This window comes from Sorghum bicolor, chromosome 10, assembly GCF_000003195.3.
Source record: "Sorghum bicolor cultivar BTx623 chromosome 10, Sorghum_bicolor_NCBIv3, whole genome shotgun sequence".
NCBI lineage: Eukaryota > Viridiplantae > Streptophyta > Magnoliopsida > Poales > Poaceae > Sorghum > Sorghum bicolor.
Genome location: NC_012879.2, coordinates 739951 through 762493, shown reverse-complemented (window position 1 = coordinate 762493; position 22543 = coordinate 739951). Strand labels below are relative to the sequence as shown.

The following is a 22543-nucleotide window of genomic DNA, read 5'->3' as shown; positions in this document are numbered from 1 at the left end:
AACTAGCTAATCTATTGTTGTGATATTTTGCTTTTGTGGCCAACTTGGTACAAATCCAAAGTCATTCAGAACCTTGACCGGGTGACGACGAATGCAGCTGTGCATTCTGACTGCTTCCTGGTTGGGGAAGCCGATGGCTGTGTGTTATCACAGATCCAGATACACAGCTTCACTCCTCTTTCTCTTTGTTTGCTTCACTTTCCTGAACGATTCATCAGTTATGTCAGTGTAGTTCTGCTCTAGAGTTCCTCTCTGAATGGAAGGTCATAAACGATGACCAATGTCAAACATCCGTTTGACTTGCTGAAGCCATGTCTTTTATTTTATTTTATTTTTTAAAAAAGAAAGAAACCATCTTCTGTGTGTTGATTGGCAGTGCCTCTCTCCTTTTGCTTTTGCGAATGAATTGTGTGGTAAGCTCCTGAGGAAGTACATACAGAAGTGTGTGGCAGTTAACAAAATCTCCAATGAAATTGACAGATGCAAAGGAACAAGCCGACTAGTTTTCCCCCTGCCTAAACAATGATGAATGATCTAGAGCATATTATGACCAAGCCTGCAAGGCTGCAACAGAGGAGCATCAGCTTTGGCAATGGAGCCTGCTCCGCAGCGGAAGGGTGTGGCGGCCCATATTACGCCAACACCAATCGAAAGCGTATTCTCTACACGAAGCTCAGAGCCTCTAGTGCGTTAACCAAACTAGAAAGGCGTACTTCTCCAGGCATAGGAGCAGCAGAAGCGCGCGCAAAGTGCAATTGCTCTTGCTCGCTCGCTCGCTGTTTCAAACGAAGCCGACTCCCCGCTCCCCAATCCTTCGGCTGCGGAATGGCCGCGGCGGAGCCGTGCTGCATCTCGCACGCGTTCGAGCGCGCCGCAAGCCGGGAACCCGACCGCCTCGCCGTCATCCACGCGGCGGCCTCAGGTGGCGACGGCGAGGAGCGCCGCTTCACCTACGGGGACCTCCTCGCCGCCGTCGGCTTACTCTCCCGCCGCATCGCCGCCGCGCTCGGCGGCACCGCCCCCGACGCCCGCCACGACCGCGGGCAAAGCCCAGGTGCGTCAACGTCAATCGACCGCGGCGCCCGCTCGGCTGTTCGCGCTTGCTTGACTTGCCCCCCTGTTGTAATCTCGACTCGTGTCTGACTGACGGGGACGAATTCTGAACGAACGCTAGGGTTTCGTGCCGCCGGCGCAGCGGTGCCGAGGATTGTCGGGGTGTACGCCTCGCCATCGGTGGAGTACGTCGCCGCCGTCCTCGCGGTGCTCAGGTGCGGCGCCGCGTTCCTCCCGCTGGACCCGTCGTGGCCGGAGGAGAGGGTCTCGTCGGCCGTCTCGGCGTCCAACGCGGCGCTCGTCGTGTCATCAGTTGCGTCGCGAGGAGCCACGCTGTTTGAGAATAGCGGCTGTCCTGTTCTGCGCTTGGACAGTGGCATCCGGCGGTGGTTTCAGGATGAAAACGGTGAGGATGGCGGGGAGGAGCTTGCTTGGCCGTGCGAGCGCGAGTGGCGCCGGAAGTTCTGCTATGTGATGTTCACCTCTGGTTCTACCGGAAAACCAAAGGGTGTTTGTGGCACTGAGAAAGGTAAGCTGTGTGTGCCCTTGTTGTTGGGGCCTGGTTGCTTGAGATATGCAGTGCAGAGTGTATAATCTCGTGCAGATGTTGAGATACCTTACCCCTTTCTCATTGTTGTGACTTTGATATCGTGAATCAGTAGATCCCACTATTTTCTAATTGCTAAGTGTTATCAAACCTTGAAAGAAATAAGTCTGCTATTTGTTCAGTCATGAATGTCTTACAGTAACAATGTCTTGTTCAGTCATGATTGTCTTATGGTAGCAGGGTCTTGTTCAGTCATGATTGTCTTATGGTAACGAGGTCTTGTTCAGTCAATTCTACTAAAAGTTCTAACATTGTAGCATATTGTCTGGTTGGACCAGGTACAGATTTGCATACCAGAAATTTATAGTATAGAATATTTGTGACCAGCGGTGAAGTTGTATGTCTCAGAGCATAGGGTTTATTTGTTTGCCATGGCATGGCTAGGTTTGATTTGAGCAGCCACCTTATGAAGACTTATTTCTTTTGATACCATGCCTAGGTCTTCTGAATCGCTTTTTGTGGATGCAAAGAAGGAATCCTTTGTGTTCAGATGATGTGTTGTTGTTTAAGACATCTGTCAGCTTTGTTGACCATCTACAGGAGTTCCTTTCTGCGGTGTTGACTTGCACAACGCTTGTCATTCCTCCTCCCAGCGAGTGGAGAGCTAACCCTGCATCTGTGGCCAACTTGATTAAGGTTACATGGATCTTTATCCTAATGAGACACTGATATGATTTTTATGGAAATATTAGGGAACAAAAATAAAATACTATTTTCTGCGCCATTTAGGTTTGTTACAAAATGTCTCATGCAATGCTTAGCATACCTACTTGTCTTGCCTTTGAGATCTGGAATTTCCATTTAATGCTCTAAACTAAAATGAAAGTGAGGATACACATTCTTGTAGCATGTTTGTTGACTAGGTTGGTATAAAGAATAATGACTGTTTATTATAATGCTAACTAGCTCCTTTATTCTTTTTGGCATCATATTCACACCTTACTCGTTCATCTTAGGTTTACCGGATATCAAGGATGACTTTGGTTCCATCACTTATGGAGATAATACTACCTACCCTGGCGGAAAAACTTTCTGATGGCTGTAACCCACTTAAGATCCTAATATTTAGCGGGGAAGTTCTGTCTGTATTGCTGTGGAAGAGAGTCTATGAAGTCCTGCCAGAGGCTACTATCATTAATCTGTATGGAACAACAGAGGTGGTTATTCATTATTAATGAAGTAGATTTTTGCAGTATATTCTTGTAATTGTAGACCTGTGATATAACCAGAGGTGCTTTGGTTATTTGTTTAGTTTTACTACATTCAGTAACCATTTTACCCCCTACATTTACAAATATGTGTGATTTTGGCAAGATACTTCCACTTTCCAAGTAGACTACTAGTAGTCTATGAGAACATGTCTAGATTGACCGAGCCAATCAGTAATAAATAATTTTCGTTAAGAACACCAGTATCTGGAATGAAATTTATTTTCATAGTTTCATTAGACTACATGTTTACAGTATCATACCATCATATTACAAGAGCAATTTTAAGAGTTTGCCGATGCACTTATATTTCAGGTTTCTGGTGACTGTACATTCTTTGATTGCAAAGATTTGCCTGCAATTTTGGAGCAAGAAGAACTAAACAGTGTACCAATTGGATTCCCTATTTCAAATTGTGATGTTTCTCTTGTCACCGACGATGGACTAGCAGATGAAGGTGAAATCTCTGTCAGTGGAGCATGCTTGTTTACCGGATATTTAGCTGATTCCATGACAAGTAACTGCCCTGAAGGCAGTGAAATTTTAGCACACTACAGAACAGGTGACTTTGCTCGACGCCTAAAGACAGGTGAACTTATTTTCCTTGGGAGAAAAGACCGAATTGTTAAAATTTATGGGCAGCGTTTCTCACTGGAGGAGGTAGAATCCATATTAAGGGAACATCCTGATGTCAGTGACGCTGCTGTTACTTTTCAAAGTAATGGATCTCTGGATTTTAAGGCATACTTGGTGCTGAAGAGTATTGATCAAAGTCCGAAATGTATTCAGCGTTATAGTGGATTAAATTCTTCCCAAGACGTCATTGCACCACTTCGAAATTGGCTCATCATGAAGCTTCCACTAGCTATGGTTCCAAGGCTTTTTATCCCCATGAAATCATTACCTTTGACTTTGTCAGGAAAGATTGACTATGTCAAGTTATCTAGCTTGGATTGTGCATTGGAGCCTTGTGAAAGTGAGCCAGAAAGCAGTCCAGTTGATCCTCATATGCAAGTTATCAAAAAGGTCTGTACTTATCCTTGACTATTGTTTCTATATTTTATTCTTACCCTTTCTCCTGATACTTATTTAATTCTTCTGTTTAGTTTCAGGTAACTGTTTTTGTGCATATTATTTGTTAATTAGTTATTGATATAATTCTTTTTCTGAAATAGGTTTTTTCTGATGCCCTACTAGTTGATGAAGTTTCTGAGTATGATGATTTCTTCGCCTTGGGTGGTAACTCAATTACTGCTGCTCATGTTGCTCACAAATTGGAGATTGACATGAGATTACTTTATATTTATACCACCCCTTCTAAACTTTTTCATGCTTTACTTGGGGAGCGCAGTCATGTAGTTCCTCCTACTCCTGAGTTTCACAACAGAAAGAGGTTGAGAAAATCTGAAAGCTTATCAGATTCCTTTGATCCAGTGTCTGCATATAAGGATGATAACTTTCATGGCCAAGGGCAGATAAGTAAAGAGGGTGTATACAATCACTTTGCAGGGAATCATGTAAATGAAACAGATGGCCAGCTTAACAGAAGTATGACTTATGATGAATACCGAGCAAAAAACCTGTGCCCAGATGCATGCTCAAATGATGAAATTTCCAGTGGCAGTCCATGGATACTAAATTTTGACTTACAAAAGAAGTGGTCAGTTGGTCGTTGCAATAGATTTATGCATGGTTATGAACGGATGCTACAACTTGAAGATATTTGCTCATATGTTCCATACAATAAAAAGGGTTTCCTCATGAAACTTTGGAGCATTCTTCTGGATTCATGTGTTGATGCCTCACCTTTGCTTGTCATAAGCAATGGGATGATGACCATCTTTATTGGTTCTCATTCACATTTGTTTCTCTGCATTGATGGTTATAGGTGAGTATTGCCTGTTACATGGAATTCTATGCTTCTTTTGATTTTCTGATTTACCTTGCTTTTTGAAACTAGGACAATCAAATGTACCTCATATATGCTATAATTTTTTGTCTTTATTTGAGCTTATTCTATCAGTAATTTATTTAAATTAGATTTGATGAGAAAATTAGTACCATCTGGTGTGTGAATACTGACTTTTCTTAGAGCTTGCTTCCTGTTGGTTTTGCAGTGGTTCAGTGAGGTGGAGTGTCAAATTGGAAGGTCGTATTGAGTGTTCTGCCACTATAACAGGTGATTTCTCAGAGGTAACAGCAACTCTTGAACTTCACCCGAAAGAAAAGATTATAACCAATTCTTTAAACACTCTGGGTTCACACATATATTCCATACAGGTGGTTGTTGGATGCTATAAAGGGAAAATTTACTTCCTTGATATGTCTACGGGAAAACTATCCTGGACCTTTCAAACTGACGGGGAGGTACTTTGACCTGGGAAACCTGCCTTTTTTTTTCAGAGAATTTCCCTCATTTATGTTCAAATTGGATTGTTGAAATGGTTATAGTTCCCTGACTGCTGTAAAATTTGAGTGTGCCGATCACACATTTGACCTGCTACAAAAGTTATGTAATGATTATTTTGATTACATAAGATATGTATAATGGTACGTTAAGATTACTACTTAGGAAGAACACCTTAAAGATGTTCATTTTTACAACGAACCATACTGTTACCATCTCACGTCGGGTATCTCCTTTCAGGTAAAAATGCAACCAGTTGTGGACAAGACGAGGAACTTAATATGGTACCTCCATAATATTTTTCCTTTTTACTTTCATCTGCTATACAAGAGCATTATTCCGCTTGACGCAGTTTTGGTGAAAACATATTTATTCACACAATATAAAATTTTAGTTTTCGGTATACTAATGGTCTATCCAATTTGACCTCTTCTATCAGAGATGGAACATAAAATGTGCACAAAATATTATTCTAATTCCGCATCAGAAATCTTTATATTAATAACAGTGCTGTGTACATTTTGCAGGTGTGGCTCTTATGACCATTACTTGTATGCATTAAATTACAAAGATCGCTGCTGTACCTACAAAATTTCTTGTGGTGGAAGCATCTATGGTTCTCCTGCTACTGACATGGTATCATCACCGGTTCACAGAAATCATTTTATTAGATATATATACAGATGGGATCAATGGGCTCTAATAATTTTGTGTCATCTCTATAAACTCCTTGCAGGCACAAAATATAATCTATGTCGCATCTACAAGTGGCCTTGTGACTGCAGTATCATTTAAGGTGATTTTAGGACTACTTTGGGAAATTTGAATGTCTAAAGCACACATTTTTTAACTTTCAGTCTGTTCCATGGGATGTCCTTACTTTTGAGCAAAACTTGATAAATGAATACACTAATAACCTTTCAATATTGAATTTGAATGTTTAGAGTCTTCACTGATTTTTTTTTGGTGGAGCAGGAACCACCCTTCAGAGTTCTTTGGCAATATGAAGCTGGTGCACCAATTTTTGGTTCTCTTGCCATAGATCATCAAAGTGGAAAAGGTATTTCTCCAGCCATTTGATGTGGATATTCTGGAATATGGATATACATACATATAGTGTTATATTTCAAAAGCCATACTTTGATTCAATATATGTTATTGAATGCCATAATATAACTCTGCGCTAACCAATCATCATTTGCTGGTTATATGCCATCATGTTTAATTTGGCAAGGTCAATGATTGTAGGTACAGTTACCTTCAATCACACCGTATTTGATCAGTCTCTATATAAAAGCATGGCATAATAACAAAATTTGAATATAGATGCCATCTTATTTTATACCTCATGGCTCATGCCAATCTGGGCCAATGTAGGGTTTGCTACATACCTTTTCCTTTTATATGTGCTGTGCTGATTATCACACTTGCTACATGCAGTCATTTGTTGCTTAGTGAATGGCCTAGTTATGGCATTGAACTCACAAGGCTCCATTGTTTGGAAGGTAATTTTTCTTCTGTACCTTGTTTTTGTAGCAAAGGAAATGCATATTCATAGTTGAGTAAGAAAGAGCTATTGATGCTTACAATCTACAATAGTTTGGCCCTATATGACATTGTTTCAATGAGAGAAAAAATGCACATTTTTCACTCTGATGTTACAACATATTTATTAGTGTCCAAATCCATAACTTGCTATTAAAAATCCAGGCAACTGTTGGTGGTTCTATTTTTGCTGGTGCATGTTTGTCGCCCACCCTCCCTCATCAGGTACTTGCTTGTTCTTGAGTACATCGATAACTTAATGTGCTCCCAGTTTGGAGGAAACTAAGAAAATCTTACGCATTATGTCACTGGCAGGTGCTTATACCTTCCCGTGATGGGAATTTATACTCTTTCAATACTGTAAGTTTGATTTCATTGTACCATTTAATTTAGTGACTAATCAATCATGCATGCTTAAGAGTTTGCTTTGTGTTGCCAGTCTATGTTTTTTAACAAGGTGCCTCCTGATTTGTAGTGATTGTTTTTATTAAAAGATATGTAGTACTACTTATCAGATGTTAACTTGGCCCTTGCCGGTAATAGTTTTGAAAAACAGTCGTAAGTCTTAGCCAATTAAGCTGTGCCTATGGTACTTGTTAAATAACCATTAGAAAAAGGTTATCTTCACAGTGAGTATTACCTAGCAATTTAAATGAAGTTTGGTTAGGTCCTATAAGAATGACAGTTTTTCGCAATGATATTCAAGTAGTTGATGAAAATGATGCAAAAATGGTTCCCTTTCTAGCATTTTGGTAGAAATCGATTGTGTGAAGTGATTTTTTTCATTTACAACTTAGTAGCATAAACTCTTATTATCAATGCTGCAGGTTTCTGGTGCCCTTCTTTGGGTATACAGGGCTGGGGATCCAATTACTGCATCCGCTTTTGTTGATGAGCTGTTAACATCAGAGTCATCTGGACCATCTGAGAGGTACCAAACTTACTGGTAGCACAGTCGTTAGCTTATTAGATGTAAAGAAAATGACATGGCTGACTTCTCTCTTCAGATTTGCTTGTATCTGCACGAGTTCTGGGAAGGTCCATGTCATCAGGATTAGAGCTGACGCTAAGTACAATCAGGAGCAAGCTGGTGAAGGTGTTAAATCTGAGGAGTTGGTCCAAGGAGTGGCGTCCATTGATCTTCCAGGGGACATATTTTCTTCTCCCTTGATGGTCAGTGGACGCATATTTGTTGGATGCAGAGATGATCGGTTACATTGTCTCACCATCACCACATAGTTTCAAGTGATTTTATTGGAGGTGATATAACTTGCCCATGCCTGGCTTTGCCCTGCTGCCCGAGATCATGTCTTCCTTGACAAGGGCCTTTCTTATTGGCAAGGTGCACGGCAGCGCAACACAGGACATGAACGAGTTTGGCAGAAGCTCCTGATGCATATGGATCTCGAATGATTGCTTTCCATGTCTGCACAGGAAGCTTTCGGCAGCCTGCTCTCACGACACAAGTGCTAATTGATCAAGTGAGTGGATACCTTTCAACCTCACATTGCCATTACAGCATTTGCATTCACCCGATGTGGAACCTTTGCCACTGTATTGCAAGGCTGGTGACTCATGCTGTTGTTTCTTTCAGTGAGTGCTGAAGGTGAAGGTGGCTACAAGGACGTGGCTGGGCGAGGCAGGCACAGCACCGCAGCATGAGCGCGGAAGCGAGCAGCGGGGCAGTGATGAGGCTAGGCGCGGTGGCAGAAGCAAGTAGGCGCGTGGCCCTCGACGACTGGACGCGGTGACCACGGACACCAGCCAAAACAGTGGCCGCACGAATTTTAAAGTGCTAACTACGCCAAAACTTCTATGGCAACGATCCCCGGTGAAGTCCCCGTGCTAGAGAAGGTAGGGCTGCCAAAAGTCTTAGGGCACTTCACCGATTAGACCAACAGAGAGGTAGATAGAGAGGCGCCAAGTTGGGTTTGTCAGACAAAACGAGCCAGAGCATGAACTGAACTGGGAACAGCATGTTCTAGCGAACTTTCATCCAGATTTTGAGAGGCTACGAGCCTGCTAAACATTCAACCAACTAAACCTACTTGCAGTTGGCAGTTTACACTCCACAACAAAGCAAAATTTGAATCAAGTGTTAAATGATATTAGCAGAAGACATTTGCCAAACAGCAGTGTCACTGAGTTCCCAGACTTGGAAAATCTAGCCTAGAGAGGCTGAATTGATTTTCCATTTCCATTTTTGAGACCCTAATACAACTATCAAACTACACACAACTTAAGTGAACAAAGTTCCATGTATTGCCTGCACAATTAGTACTTCATTTTTGGTATAAAGTGACAACCTAAGTTTCATACACTTTTTTTTGCTCAACAAAAAATCATTTTTCAAGGCATGGATTATTAAAAACATATCACTACTTATCCATTTTCAAGGATTTTAGCATAACATTTTATATAAACAACAAACTTAATCAAGCACATCATGCAATGAAGGATTATTATGGTGCTCATGACATAATTAAGCATTTTAATTATTGAGGGTGTTACAAGCGGGGGGGCTCGCTCGTGGCTACCATGGCCACTCTCCCCCCGCTTGGGAGAAAGCCGCTGGCTGCCATGGCCATGGCCACGCCCAGCCGGGGGGCCGCACCTAGCAGCCGTGCACTGGAGCCAGCCTTGTGTCATATGGAAGGAATAAGATGTGTTTTTTTTTATTTTATCCCCTGTTTATATCTTAGTAATTACATATGAGTCTATCTTGGAGTTGGAGCTCTACCAAATAGTTTGGTTGGAGGCTAGCTCCATCACAAAGTTGTTTTGTCACCCATTTGATTTAAATGATCATTATCATGAATGAAAACAACAAAACCTGCATCCAGGTGAATACTGTCATCAGTAACCATGCATGAAAAATCTTTTACTCTATGCACTGTATAAAAAATAATTTTGTTAATGTCTTGGAGATGCTCTAAATTGAGGACAAGAGACCAACGCCCACTACGATGTTGACGACACTCCACTTACAGTGCGGACGATCAACATAACTAGTACATTCAGACAATTTAAAGCGAGGCACCCTAAGATAGAATATAATTTTGGGGGAAAAATCTGAAACTGGTTTCATAATTTTTCGAGCAATAATAGATTTTTAAGATTAAAGTAGATTTTAGGATTTCTAATTGTATTATTTTTTGCAAGGCAAAATATATTTGGATAATTTTTTAAAATCGTATTTTTTTGAATGAATTAGTTCGATTTATCTCTTAAGCTTTCAACTTAGTCTGATTATCAATTGTCACATGGCTCCATATTAGCAAAACCACCGTCAAAATTGCTTAGGGTGTAAAAATGATTGTTTTAAAATTCAAGGATGGTTTTAAAAAACTAGTTTACAGATCATAGAGGAAAAATCAGACGACCACGGTCGCCGAAGAGGTAAATTGAACTTTTTCTCGTTTTAGAAATTTAAATTTAATTTTTCGAAACATGTTCTTTTTCTTTAAAACCTCTAGGGCGAAGTTAACATGAGGCAAGAAACTCAGGCCTTATTTAGCGAAAAGATTTTTGGTTTTGGCTATTGTAGCACTTTTGTTTGTATTTGATAATTATTATCTAATTATAGACTAACTAAATTTAAAATATTCGTCTTGAAAATTATAGATAAACTATATAATTAATTATTTTTAATATATATTTAATATTCTATTTATATACCACCAGATTCGATAACGGAAAATCTCGAAAATTTTTGAAACTAAACAAGGCCTCACAGCTTTGATCAAGGCCCAAACGGCCACCCACCAATACCCACGGCTGTTGCTTAAAAAAAAAAACCCGGCCGGCGACCCTCCCCACCGATGATGGCCGCGGGCGAACCTCCCGCGCGTCGCGCCGCCCAGCGCCAGGGCCCGAACCCGCGGCCGAGGCCGAGCACCTCCTGGCGCTGGCCGAGTCGGAGCTCTCCGCGGGCTGGCTCCCGGCCGCGCGCAGGCACGCCCTCCGGGCCTCCCGCCTGTACCCATCCTGCCCGCGCGCCTCGGTGGTGGTCACCGCCGCCAACGTGCTCCTCTCCGACGCCTCCTCTCATAGATGGCCATCGGGCCGTGCCAGCCCGACGCGGGGTCGTGCCTCAACGGGCCACCGTGCTGGCCGTGCCGTGCCGCTGCCGTGCTCGTGCCTGGCCTCCGGCCCAAGGCACGGCCCGTGGGCCATCGGGTCGTGCCGAGAGCACGCCGTGCCGTCGTGCCGCCGTGCCACCGTGCTGAGCATGCGCACGCGGAGAAGAGGCAGCCGCGGGAGGTGGCGGCAGCCGTCGGCGTGCTCGACATCGCCGCTGCGGCTCCGGTCTCCGGGGAAGAGGACGAGGTCGCGGTGGTCGTCGCAGGGGGCGTTCGCGCGAGCCAAGAGGGCGCCGCCGCACCGACGGTCGTCGGCCGCGAGGAAGATGGCCGCGCCGCCGCGGACGCCGCCGGAGGCCAGAGAGAGATAGGAGGAGAGGCGCGGCGCTGGGAGAGGCGAGACGCGAGACTGCAACTGCAAGAGAGAAGCGCGAGGCGTGGCGGTGGTGCTGAGAGGAGGTGCGGCGACAGCGGCGCTGGGCGAGCTGCGGGCTGCGGCGCGGCGCGGGGTGGAGAATGAGACTGAGGGGTGAGAGCGTTAGGGTTTGGGGGGGTCGGGGTGGCCGGGTGGGCGGCGTCGGGCCGCCATCGTGCCATATCGTAATTCGGGCCGTGCCCGTGCCGGGCCACGTGCTGGGGTGGCGGCCCATGGCACGGCCTGGCCACCGTGCCGTGCCGCCCGTGGCCCGTCAGCTACCGTGCCGGGCCGTGCTCGTGCCGGGCCAAATCGACGGGCTGCGGGCCGTGCCAACGGGCCGCGTGCCAGATGGCCATCTGTGCCTCCTCTCACTACGCCGCGCTCCTGCTGCCCGATCCCGATGACCCCGACGCCTCACCGCTCTCCGCCTCCGAGCTCCGCCGCCACTTCAAGTCGCTCGTCAAGTCCCTCCGCGTCAGCCCCGACTACGCCGCGGACTACCCCTCCTCCGCCGACGCCGCCGAGGAGGCGCTCTGTCGCGCCACCGAGGCCTACGAGGCGCTCACCGCCCCGCCCCCCGGGACCTTCTGGACCGCCTGCGCTGGATGCCGCCTCCTCCACGAGTTCGAGCGCAAGTACGTGGGGTACCGCCTCATCTGCCCCTCCTCCCGCCGTACATTCCTCGCCGCGGAGGTCCTACCTCCGCCGGAGGCCGAACCCCCTGCCCGTTTGCCTTCGCCGCCGGCGGCGAAGAAGCCGGACAAGGTGGAGATGACGCTCGCCGAGATGCAGCTCCAGCTCACCAAGAAGAGGAGAGGCGAGGAGGCTGAGGCGGAGAACAACCATCCGGGCCTGATGGCCGTGGAGGACTCTGACTTCTACAACTTCGACGCCGACCGCAGCGAGAGGTGCTTGAAGAGAGGCCAGCTCTGGGCTTTATACGCCGACGCCGACGGCATGCCACGGCACTATGCGCTGGTGGCTGGGGTGCAGCGGCGAGGCACCCAATTCAGAGCCGCAGATACGGTGGCTGGATGGCGAGGAGGGGAAGCCATGCGGGCAGTTCAAGGCTGGGAGAGCAGAGACCGTGGATTCAGTGAACGTCTTCTCCCACCTTGTGGCCTGCGTGAGGGTGGGGAGGGAGGTGTACCGGGTTTATCCCAGGAAGGGCTCAGTTTGGGCGCTCCATGGTGGCGAGGAAGGCAATGCCGGGAGGACAGAGTATCACATTGTGGTGATGCTCAGTGGCTACGTTGAGCGGTATGGTGCCAGCTTCGGGTACCTGGAGAAGGTGGAAGGCTTCAGGAGCATCTTCAGACGCCGGGACGCCGGAAGCCATGGCGTCCACTTCTTTCAGAAGGATGATCTTGGGGCGCTTTCGCATCAGATACCGGTCTGGAAGTTGCCCAAGGGAGAGGGATCAGCTCTGCCTCCCGGGGATTGCTGGGAACTGGATCCTGCATCATTACCTCCTGAGTTGCTGCGCAGGTGTTTTAGTTGATAGGATCGGCTGTGCATATAGCACATAAATCGAAGAGGAAGGCTGTTGGTTTGTTCTGCCATGCCAAATGGTGTGAGGATGAGTTTGATTTGCCCACTCTAGCTGGGTATTGATTATGATTATGATCCTTCTTCATGTAGTTTACTAGGTAGCATGATGAAACCTGTAGGTATTTGAGTTTCAAGTTCTGTTACCCATGATGTATCACATGAATGATTTTTTGGGTATTGAATTGATGACTGACTAAACACGAATCTGGTATATGGATGGTTCTTATGAACTTGTACAGTGATATTAGTACTACTCTTGTATTTTTTTTAAACAAGAATATTTGTTTCTTTCGTATGCAGATTTTCTTCAGGTGTCATGACTAGGGCAGCAGGGGTTGATTTTCTTGCCAGGTTAGTCTGTAGTTAACAAGGAAGTTGTGGTGGTAAGGGAGCAATGCTGTTATAGTGTTATGCAAACGCAATAGACCCTTGACTGCATCTCATGGGCAATACAAACCAGTACTACTCATGTATTTTCTTTTAAACAAGAATGTTTGTTTCTTTTGTATAATCCAGACCCGAAGGCGGTTTTGAGATGACTATGGATCAAAATTAAACGGTCTGATATAGTTGAGGTGCTAAGTTAGATGGGTTTTCTAGTTAGAGGTTAATAAAATTATACAAAGGCAGAAGTTGACAGGTGAAAATGAACTTAATCCTTATTAGAGTACGGTTACAAACTTGTAGTGTGCAATAAATGTAGAATCATGAAAGTAAAACCTCTTGTATTGAGCAAGCAAATGATGGTCAAAGCTTTAAGAATTCGACTAGATCTTCATTTAGTATATGTTCAATTTTGTTTTTGGCTAAGGAAAAAAATCTAAACAAGGCCATTTTTTTACCGTGCTAATTAAAGTAAAAAAATATGCATCAATGGCATTAGAAAAAACTAACACAAAATATATCTATACGTTATTTATAAATTGCTACGTCCATCATGGTAAAAATAACTAAAAAAATACCCTAATATCAGCTTAGAGGCGGGCATTAGAAGTGCCCTAATATGTAAGCCCTAGATTTAAGTTATGTCTATGAAGAGAAAGCGTGTGATGTTATATACTCTCTCCATCCCAAATTGTAAGTCATTCCAACAATTTTGGAGAGTCAAAACATTTTCACGTTTAACCAAAATTATAGAAAAAAAATACTAAGATTTGTAACGTAAAGTGAGTATCCTATAAAAATACAATTAAGAAAGAATCTAATGATACTTAGTTAGTACCATAATAATTATTATATTATAATATAAATTTGGTCAAACTTAGAAAAGTTTGACTCTCCAAGATTCTTGGAATGACTTACAATTTGGGATGGAGGGAGTAGTAACGAGAAGAAGAATACTCGTAGTGAGGACAACACATGGACGCTTAGATTGTACTCCCTCCATCCCAAATTGTAAGTCATTCCAAGAATCTTGGAGAGTCAAAGCATTTTTCATGTTTGACCAAAATTATAGAGAAAAATACTAAGATTTGTAATGTAAAGTGAATATACTATGAAAATATAATTAAGAAAGAATCTAATAATATTTAGTTAGTACCATAATAATTATTATTTTATAATATAAATTTGGTCAAATTTAAAAAAGTTTGACTCTCCAAGATTCTTGGAATGACTTACAATTTGGACGGAGGGAGTATTCTACATGCTCGCCTGGTTGACGGTTAATTCTGTTGTTATCCTTGGATGGTGGGCTCTTGAATCCAACCGAAGATAACCCGGGTCATCAGATTAAACCACAAGAGCCCAACTAAAGGCCTCCTCTATGCCCCAAGTTTCCTTGGGCCCTATGATTAGTAAGATGCCGTTGGTTCAAAGTTGAGGGTCATTTGACTTGGGTTTGGGTCGGCGGACTTACTGGAGAAATAACTTCTGTGTACGTAAGTATGGACTCCGAATTAGGTGAATCGAAAGTCCAAAGAATTTTGCACCATAATCGCATATGCTCCGTTAATATATTTTTGTGTATAGCTCAAGTTTAGCCTGCAAAAAAAAAACCTTTAGAACCACACTAACTCGTGAAATATATTGGTTTAATTGGGCCTTGTTTAGTTTCGAAAACTGAAAAGTTTTCGGAACTGTAGCACTTTCGTTTGTTTGTGGTGAATACTCCCTCCGTTCCTGAAAGAATAGATTTCTAGCAAGTTTCAGACAGATTAGCATAGCTGCCAAATGACCAAGTTACCCTTAATTAATATGAGTTTCACCATTAAGATGCACAGAAATCACTGCTTTGGGCTACGAGCTGTTCACGTCATTTACTCATCCAGCCAACTGTCCACCACTAAATGAAGGAGAGAGAGAGAGACGAGGCGTGTGTGTCTTGGATGCCACGATGAATACGAGGCGAGCAGTGGGGACTATATATCCTAGAAATTGATTTATTTGGGGACAAATTTTTAGGCCAGAAATCTATTCTTTCAGGGACGGAGGGAGTATTATTCAATCATAGACTAACTAGGGTCAAAAGATTCGTCTCGTGATTTACGGTCAAACTGTGTGATTAGTTTTTGTTTTCGTCTATATTTAATGCTTCATGCATGTGCCGTAAGATTCGATGTGACAGGGAATCTTGAAAACTTTTTGGATTTCGAGGTGAACTAAACAAGGCCTTGGTTTAAAATCATACCTATATCTCTATTTATTTATTTATTTATTTACCAAGAGTTAGTGGTGGAAATTTGCATTTAATGACTACTACCACCACCTGCAGCCCCCACTAGTGAAGCTCTGCTACTTGATGGCCCACCTGCAGTCACACAGTCGCGGGTGGACCATTTTTCAGCTGTGCTGGGTTGCCACTTGCCAGCCAGTGTTGACGAGAGACATAAATAAGTGGGAGGGGAAAAAATAAAATAAAAAAAAAAACAAAAGCAAAATGGCTAGTGGGCGTAGCTAGTGGAGGGCTTTGGTTAACGCCTTCCAAAACTAGCCGTTGCTCACTCCACGCCAACACACCCACGCCACACAGCCGCTCCCTTCATTTATCATTTTTCACTCCCCTCTTCTCTCGCTGCTCTCCTCCGTCTCCGCCTCCGCTCGAGAAATTCAAAAACCATACTCCTTCCTATCCTCCTCCCTCGCACGCGCAGGCGCACCCGCGAGGGCGGCGGCGGCGCTTGGGCTGGGCTCCCCCGACCGCCTGCCTCCTAGGAGAGGAGGCTCCCTGCTCCGCCTCGGGTGCGCGCTCCTGGCGACGACTGCTCCTGCTCGGCTCGGCTCGGCTCCCGGATCGCGCTCCTCCCCGTCCCCCGGCCCCGTCGCGCTGGTGAGTGGTGCTGTTCATCCTCCCCGCCTCCCTCTCCCACTTCCTCGTTTCCTTGCGCGGCGCGCGGCGGTTGCTGCTCGCCACCTCCCCACTCGGTCACTCCCACTCCCCGCGCGGTTGGGGTTGATGGCGTGTCGCGTCCGGGATGGGTCTGGGTGGGTGGGCCGTCGCTGGCGTCATCCGCCGCCGCCCGATCTGCTCCTGTGTTGTGGCGAGGGGGCGCGGACCGCGGGGCACGGGCGGCGCCCCCCCGGTTTCCCCAGTGGCGCGGTAGATTAGGAAACCGGTTATCTCTGTTCTGAGTGGATTTGTTCTGGAAAGGAAGGTAGTTTGCTTATCCGCGGCTGCTCGATTCCGGGATTTCTTATTTTTGGTAACGCGAGTTCTTCGGATTGGGTTTCCATATCATGCTCATAAATCCGATCCACTCACTAGTCACTACTGGTATCCACGCGTCCCGTGGTGTCTCAGTGCCCACTAGTTTTGTTTGCGCCCCACTTTTGACAAGGGTTCGGATCGGACATCATCTCGAATTCGAGATGCAGATTCCTCTGTGGGGGATTTTGCGAGATCCTGGGATCAGCATTTCCTCGTCTCTACGTCCAGGCGAGTCTAGAACGAATGCTGCTCGTGACGTGACATGAGCATTCAATCCAGTACGGATTTTTGCTTACATTGAAATTGCTTTGTTTGTTCTTGCATGAATCAGTGGAAATTAGAGCTGCGTTTTCCTTTCTATAATATAATATGCAGGGTGTCAATTTTGCAGCATTTGAAATTTTGAAGGTTGGTGCCTAGATCCCTGTAAAATACTACTCTACTAACGTCTGTTTATTTCTGCTGCTAGAAACTAAACTAAACATTTGTTTATTTGGATTCGAAGTTAAGGCATTTTAGAAAATGTCTTTACTAGTTTGCCAGCAATTCGGTTTATGATTAATGATGCAATTTGTTTTCTATTCATGTGATTGCATATAATAAATTACACTCGACCGTTGTTGCATTTTGGCACATGCAGTGTCTTCTTTCAGCAAGAATCTTGTGACAAGACTTCCAGTTCCTTATTCAATTCCTGAAATCTTTGTTTTAGATTATAAAGCGAGGAATACAAAAAAATGGGCGTGTCAAGGCCGCCAAGCACCCCTGCATCAAAGGGTGAGCACACACCGATGTCGACTCCTGGTGGTAGCTCAAGGGCCAAGGAGGAGAAGATTTTTGTTACAGTGAGGGTGAGGCCACTAAGCAAGAAGGAGCTGGCTGTGAAGGATGATGTGGCATGGGAATGCGCTGATAGCCAGACAATCTTGTACAAGGGCCCCACGCAGGACCGAGCTGCACCGACATCTTACACTTTTGGTAGCATGGCTTGATCAATTCGTGAGAAATGCAACTCGAGAAAATCTGTTTGCAACTGATCGATGTCTTTGAATTCCTTTCCTTCCAGATAAAGTGTTTGGACCTGCTAGCCAAACAGACGTGGTCTATGAAGAGGGAGCTAAGGATGTTGCAATGTCTGCATTGACAGGCATTAATGGTAGGTTAATGCTCAGTTTGTACATTTGTGGTAGTGGAGTGATCATCTGCAACTGACCCCTTACCCCTTGTGTTTGTTTTGCAGCCACCATTTTTGCATATGGGCAAACCAGCAGTGGTAAAACATTCACGATGAGAGGCGTTACAGAGAGTGCTGTTTGTGATATTTATAGACACATAGATAATGTGAGTTTCATAAATCTGAGGAAGTCATTGCTTTTTGCTGCTATGGTATATTGCTTTCTAAGATGCATGTAAGTGTTATAACTCATAATTGTTCTTGTTTAGACTCCTGAGAGGGAATTTGTGATAAAAATATCTGCTATGGAAATTTACAATGAGATTGTGAAGGATCTTCTACGACCTGACTCTGCTCCCCTTCGGTTGTTAGATGATCCTGAGGTTTGTTTACAACTTTGTCAGTTATTACAATGGCCCAAGAAAAAATTGATCTTATAGTGAACTAAATGAAAATATTTTCCGTTTGACAGAAAGGAACCATTGTGGAGAAGTTGCAAGAAGAGATTGCTAAGGACAGCCAACATCTGAGGCATCTAATCAGCATTTGTGAAGGTAAATACTAAGTGCTGTCAAAAAAAGAAGAAATGAATAGTGCTAATCACTTTAACAACCTTTTGAATGATTGCAGAACAAAGACAGGTTGGGGAGACTGCACTAAATGACACTAGTTCACGTTCCCACCAAATCATTAGGCTGGTACGTATCCTGTTTGCATTGAGCCATTCCAGGAAAAACATGGTGATGGAAGTATTAATATTTTGTGGTGTATATCTTTATCCAGACTCTTGAGAGCAGGCTCCGTGAAGTTTCAGGATGTGTTAAATCTTTCGTTGCTAACCTGGTAAGCATGATATCCTCAAAGGTCTTGTGTATTGCTAATGATGCTGATATTCATAATATCAATAATTGCTTCCTTTGCTTGCAGAACTTTGTTGACCTTGCTGGAAGTGAACGAGCTGCACAAACACATGCCATAGGTGCAAGGCTGAAAGAAGGTTGTCATATAAATCGCAGCTTGTTGACTTTGACTACTGTCATCAGAAAGCTAAGGTAGAATTCAAAACACATTAAAGCATTTCTGGTCCATGAATTCATCTTGCTAAACAAAAGCTTCTGAGATGTCTTCTTCTCAGTTAACTGTTTTGCTGGTATATTCAATTTTGTTCTAGTTTGGCCTTCAGCGATCAATAACTTTAGGTTTGGTGTTAGATAAATGGTGATTAAAGATGATTGCTACATTCAGTTTTCAAAATAGGATATCTCACACGTTAAAGCATTTGTCACGTTAAAATAAATGTTCTACAAACATGTTGCTTCATTAGCTTATTTTGTATCAGTGGATTGTCAATGATGTAGAAATAAACTCCACCTAATAAATGAAATTGTAGTGCTCGTATGGTCGCCCCAAAGCTAGATGACATGTATTTGGCATCAGTGCAATTGATTGATTGAGAGTGACTTTTCCAGTCCTTCATGAATTTCTCATGTAGAAAAAATAGTTAGTAGTGAGGTATACTGTGTGGTTTAAAGGACTCTCGGTGTTCTTGAGTGTTCTGTTATTCTGCATTACAAAATCGTATATCACAATTGCTACTTACAGAGAAAATGCCAGTCTTATTTGCAATGCATACACTTGATGAAATGTAGGTATACAAGATGTAAGCATTCACATTGTATGAAATAGAAAGGCATGCATTGTTTCCAGGCCTTAATAGAAAATTCAAGCGACAAATATCCATTGTTATTTGAAACTGAAACTTATCTGTAAACTTCAATTGCAGTTCAGGAAAAAGAAGTGGGCACATACCCTACAGGGACTCAAAGCTGACACGCATTTTACAGCTTTCTTTGGGTGGAAATGCAAGAACAGCAATCATCTGTACTATGAGCCCAGCCCTGACACATGTAGAACAATCTAGAAATACTCTATTCTTTGCAACCTGCGCAAAGGAGGTCACAAATACTGCAAAAGTTAATATGGTAAGGGTCTGAGTCGTGACTCTGAGACAACATTTCTTTGTGCCTTAATAATTGTTTAAATACATCAATGTCAACTCAACAATACATTTTCCATGCAGGTTATATCAGATAAGCAATTGGTGAAACACCTTCAGACAGAACTTGCTAGACTAGAATCAGAGCTGAGGACCCCTGACCGTGCTGCCTCTTCTGATATCCTCATAATGGAAAAGGACAGGAAGATTAGAGAGGTTTGTCTCTGACAAAGGTTTCATGTTCACTTTGAACTTTCAAGAGTTCACTAAATACTTTAAATCATTGCCATTTTTACATGATCTAATCCATGAATTCTGCAGATGGAAATTGAAATAGAGGAACTCAGGAAACAGCGAGATAATGCACAGTCAGAGCTTGAAGAACTGCGGAAGAAGAAGAGTGATCACCAGCCAGTAAGAATCTGCCTTTGTTTGTCCCAAACTTTTCTTTATTACCGTTAATTAACCCTTTGGATTTTACTCAACTATTGCAGGGGTGGAATCCCTTTGATTCGCCACAAAAAGCACGCAAGTGCCTTACATTTTCAGGATCACTAGAGCCAAGTAACAAAATCAAGATGATGAGGAGCTCGATTAGGCAATCATCTACTGCTCCATTTATGTTGAAGCATGAAATCCGCAAGCTGGAGCAGCTACAACAGCAGCTTGAGGTTGAAGCAAACCGCGCCATCGAAGTACTTCACAAAGAAGTTGAATGCCACAAGCATGGCAACCAGGATGCTGCGGAAACCATCGCTAAACTTCAGGCAGAAATCAGGGAGATGCAATCTGTTAGGTCTGAGAACAGAGACGTGGAGATGATTACAGATGAAGGAAATGGATCTGATTTGAAAGATGAGATTTCTAGACTTCATATGCAAGACAATGATATTGCCAAACTTGAGGCGAAGTTAGAAAATGTGCAACGGTCTATTGACAGATTGGTGATGTCACTTCCAAATGTTGCCATGCCGTGTAATGAGACTACCCCAAAGTCAAACAGATCAAAGAAGAAGAAGAGGCTCCTTCTTCCTCTGGGTGTGAGCAACAACATCAACAGAGCAAATCTTCTCAGAGCACCTTGCTCTCCTCATTCTTCCAGTAGGCCTTCAGAATCAGAAGTTGAGAACAGGGCCCCAGAGGGTGACACTATGTCTGTTGAGGGTTCAGAAAAGGCTACCCCCACCAAGAGTGAAGATGGAGATATATCATCTCGTGACGAAACACCACGCTACAGGCGCTCCAGTTCAGTCAATATGAAAAAGATGCAGAGGATGTTCCAAAATGCTGCAGAGGAAAACGTGAGGAGCATCCGGGCCTACGTGACTGAACTGAAGGAGCGAGTTGCAAAACTTCAGTACCAAAAGCAGCTGCTAGTCTGCCAGGTTTTGAACTTACTTGACCTTTCTTCCAAAAAAAAAACATTGTCTGCTTTCCTGCTACTAAAATATGTTCCATTACTTTATTTTGCAGGTCCTCGAGTTGGAATCTAATGAAGGCAAGTCGAATGGAGAGGATAATTCTGGGCCTGTACAGGATGGTCCTGATTCATGGGACAGATTATTCAAGGAGCAGATGCAGTGCATTATTCATCTGTGGGATCAGTGTCATGTATCGATCATACACAGGACCCAGTTCTACCTGTTATTCAGGGGTGACAGGGCTGATCAGATATACATAGAAGTCGAAGTAAGAAGACTGGTATGGCTGCAACAACACTTTGCTGAGGTCGGTGACGCAAGCCCTGGCGCTGTTGATGACCCTGCAGTTTCACTTATCTCCAGGTACTGAATAACTAGTACAATAGCGTCAAACTAACATACTGCTTGTTTTCTCTGAGTTTCACTGATTCTAGTTCCAGCATTAAGAAGAAAATATCTAGTGCTGAAGAGTAATATAACCGAAATAAAAGGAAAACAGTGTGTTTATATACCTTTCAGCCATAGTATAAAAGGAAAGCATTGCTGTGTTCATTAGTTAGTACGTATAACAGAGTGTTTTGTCTGTTGCAGTATGAAGGCATTGAGGAACGAGCGAGAATTTCTCGCGAGAAGGATGGGGTCAAGGCTGACGGACGAAGAGCGGGAGCGCCTCTTCATCAAGTGGCAGGTGCCCCTGGACGCGAAGCAGCGGAAGCTGCAGCTGGTGAACAAGCTCTGGACGGATCCCAACGACCCGGCGCACATTGAGGAGAGCGCGGACCTGGTGGCTCGGCTGGTGGGCTTCTGCGAGGGTGGCAACATCAGCAAGGAGATGTTCGAGCTCAACTTTACCGTCCCCACGAGCAAGAAGCCGTGGATGGTGGGCTGGCAACCCATCTCGAACATGATCAGGGAGAAGACCCAGCAGCTCTGGTGAGAACTGAATCAACTGATGTGCTGGCCTCGCCGATGTTGTACAGATGGAATGGAACAAGAAACAGTACATTTCGTGACGGTCGGTTCAGCTCTGGAAATTGTTGATCAATGGGGGAAGCGTCTCAACTTCCTTCCCGACGACTGATCAAGGCCACAAGCCGTCGGTCTGGTACCCTCTTCCTTTGTCCTGTGTAGATGGTGAATTCGTGGAGTCCAGAGAGAGAATCTGAATGTTCTCGCATTCTTTACATGTTTTCTTTCCATTTACGCCAAGTTTTGTTTGTACATTTTGTTTTATGGTATGATCTGGATCTGATGAGTCGATTCAAATTCTTTTGCCCCCTTTTTCCTGCTGTCTGTGTCTGTGCATCGGGATTGCCGATTCTTGTTATCTTATTGTCAATCACATCACAAATACCCCGTTCGGTCGGTTGGGGCCATTCCTGGCCGGAACGTATCCTGGTGATGCATGGCTGTACAAAATACAGTAGTGTTTACC

General features: G+C 44.2%; 2 protein-coding genes and 1 pseudogene across 5 annotated transcripts; all 3 read left to right on the top strand.

Moving 5' to 3' along the window:
* On the top strand, nucleotides 565–8926 carry LOC8066892 (putative acyl-activating enzyme 19). Of its 4 annotated transcripts, none has more exons than XM_021450248.1 (19): nucleotides 565–1054; nucleotides 1175–1582; nucleotides 2100–2296; nucleotides 2617–2817; nucleotides 3184–3894; nucleotides 4044–4756; nucleotides 4986–5061; nucleotides 5149–5235; nucleotides 5516–5559; nucleotides 5803–5911; nucleotides 6012–6071; nucleotides 6251–6335; nucleotides 6716–6780; nucleotides 6986–7045; nucleotides 7136–7180; nucleotides 7648–7751; nucleotides 7828–8080; nucleotides 8174–8301; nucleotides 8415–8926. In XM_021450248.1, the coding sequence occupies exons 1-17, from the start codon at nucleotides 826–828 to the stop codon at nucleotides 8057–8059; spliced, it is 3426 nt and encodes a 1141-aa protein (XP_021305923.1). In that variant the 5' UTR covers nucleotides 565–825; the 3' UTR covers nucleotides 8060–8080; nucleotides 8174–8301; nucleotides 8415–8926. The 4 variants fall into 4 exon arrangements, with proteins under 4 accessions (XP_021305923.1, XP_021305924.1, XP_021305922.1 ...); XM_021450247.1 differs by having other exon boundaries at nucleotides 566–1054; nucleotides 8163–8301; XM_021450246.1 differs by having other exon boundaries at nucleotides 566–1054; nucleotides 7828–8301.
* On the top strand, nucleotides 10645–13124 carry LOC8066891 (annotated as a pseudogene).
* LOC8067915 (kinesin-like protein KIN-7A) lies at nucleotides 17255–22391 on the top strand. The gene is made up of 14 exons (XM_002437650.2): nucleotides 17255–17495; nucleotides 17584–17673; nucleotides 17758–17858; nucleotides 17961–18074; nucleotides 18164–18245; nucleotides 18322–18389; nucleotides 18475–18534; nucleotides 18619–18743; nucleotides 19475–19673; nucleotides 19772–19903; nucleotides 20009–20101; nucleotides 20182–21072; nucleotides 21161–21471; nucleotides 21700–22391. Exons 1-14 carry the CDS (start codon nucleotides 17255–17257, stop codon nucleotides 22043–22045), a joined length of 2853 nt encoding a protein of 950 aa, XP_002437695.1. The 3' UTR covers nucleotides 22046–22391.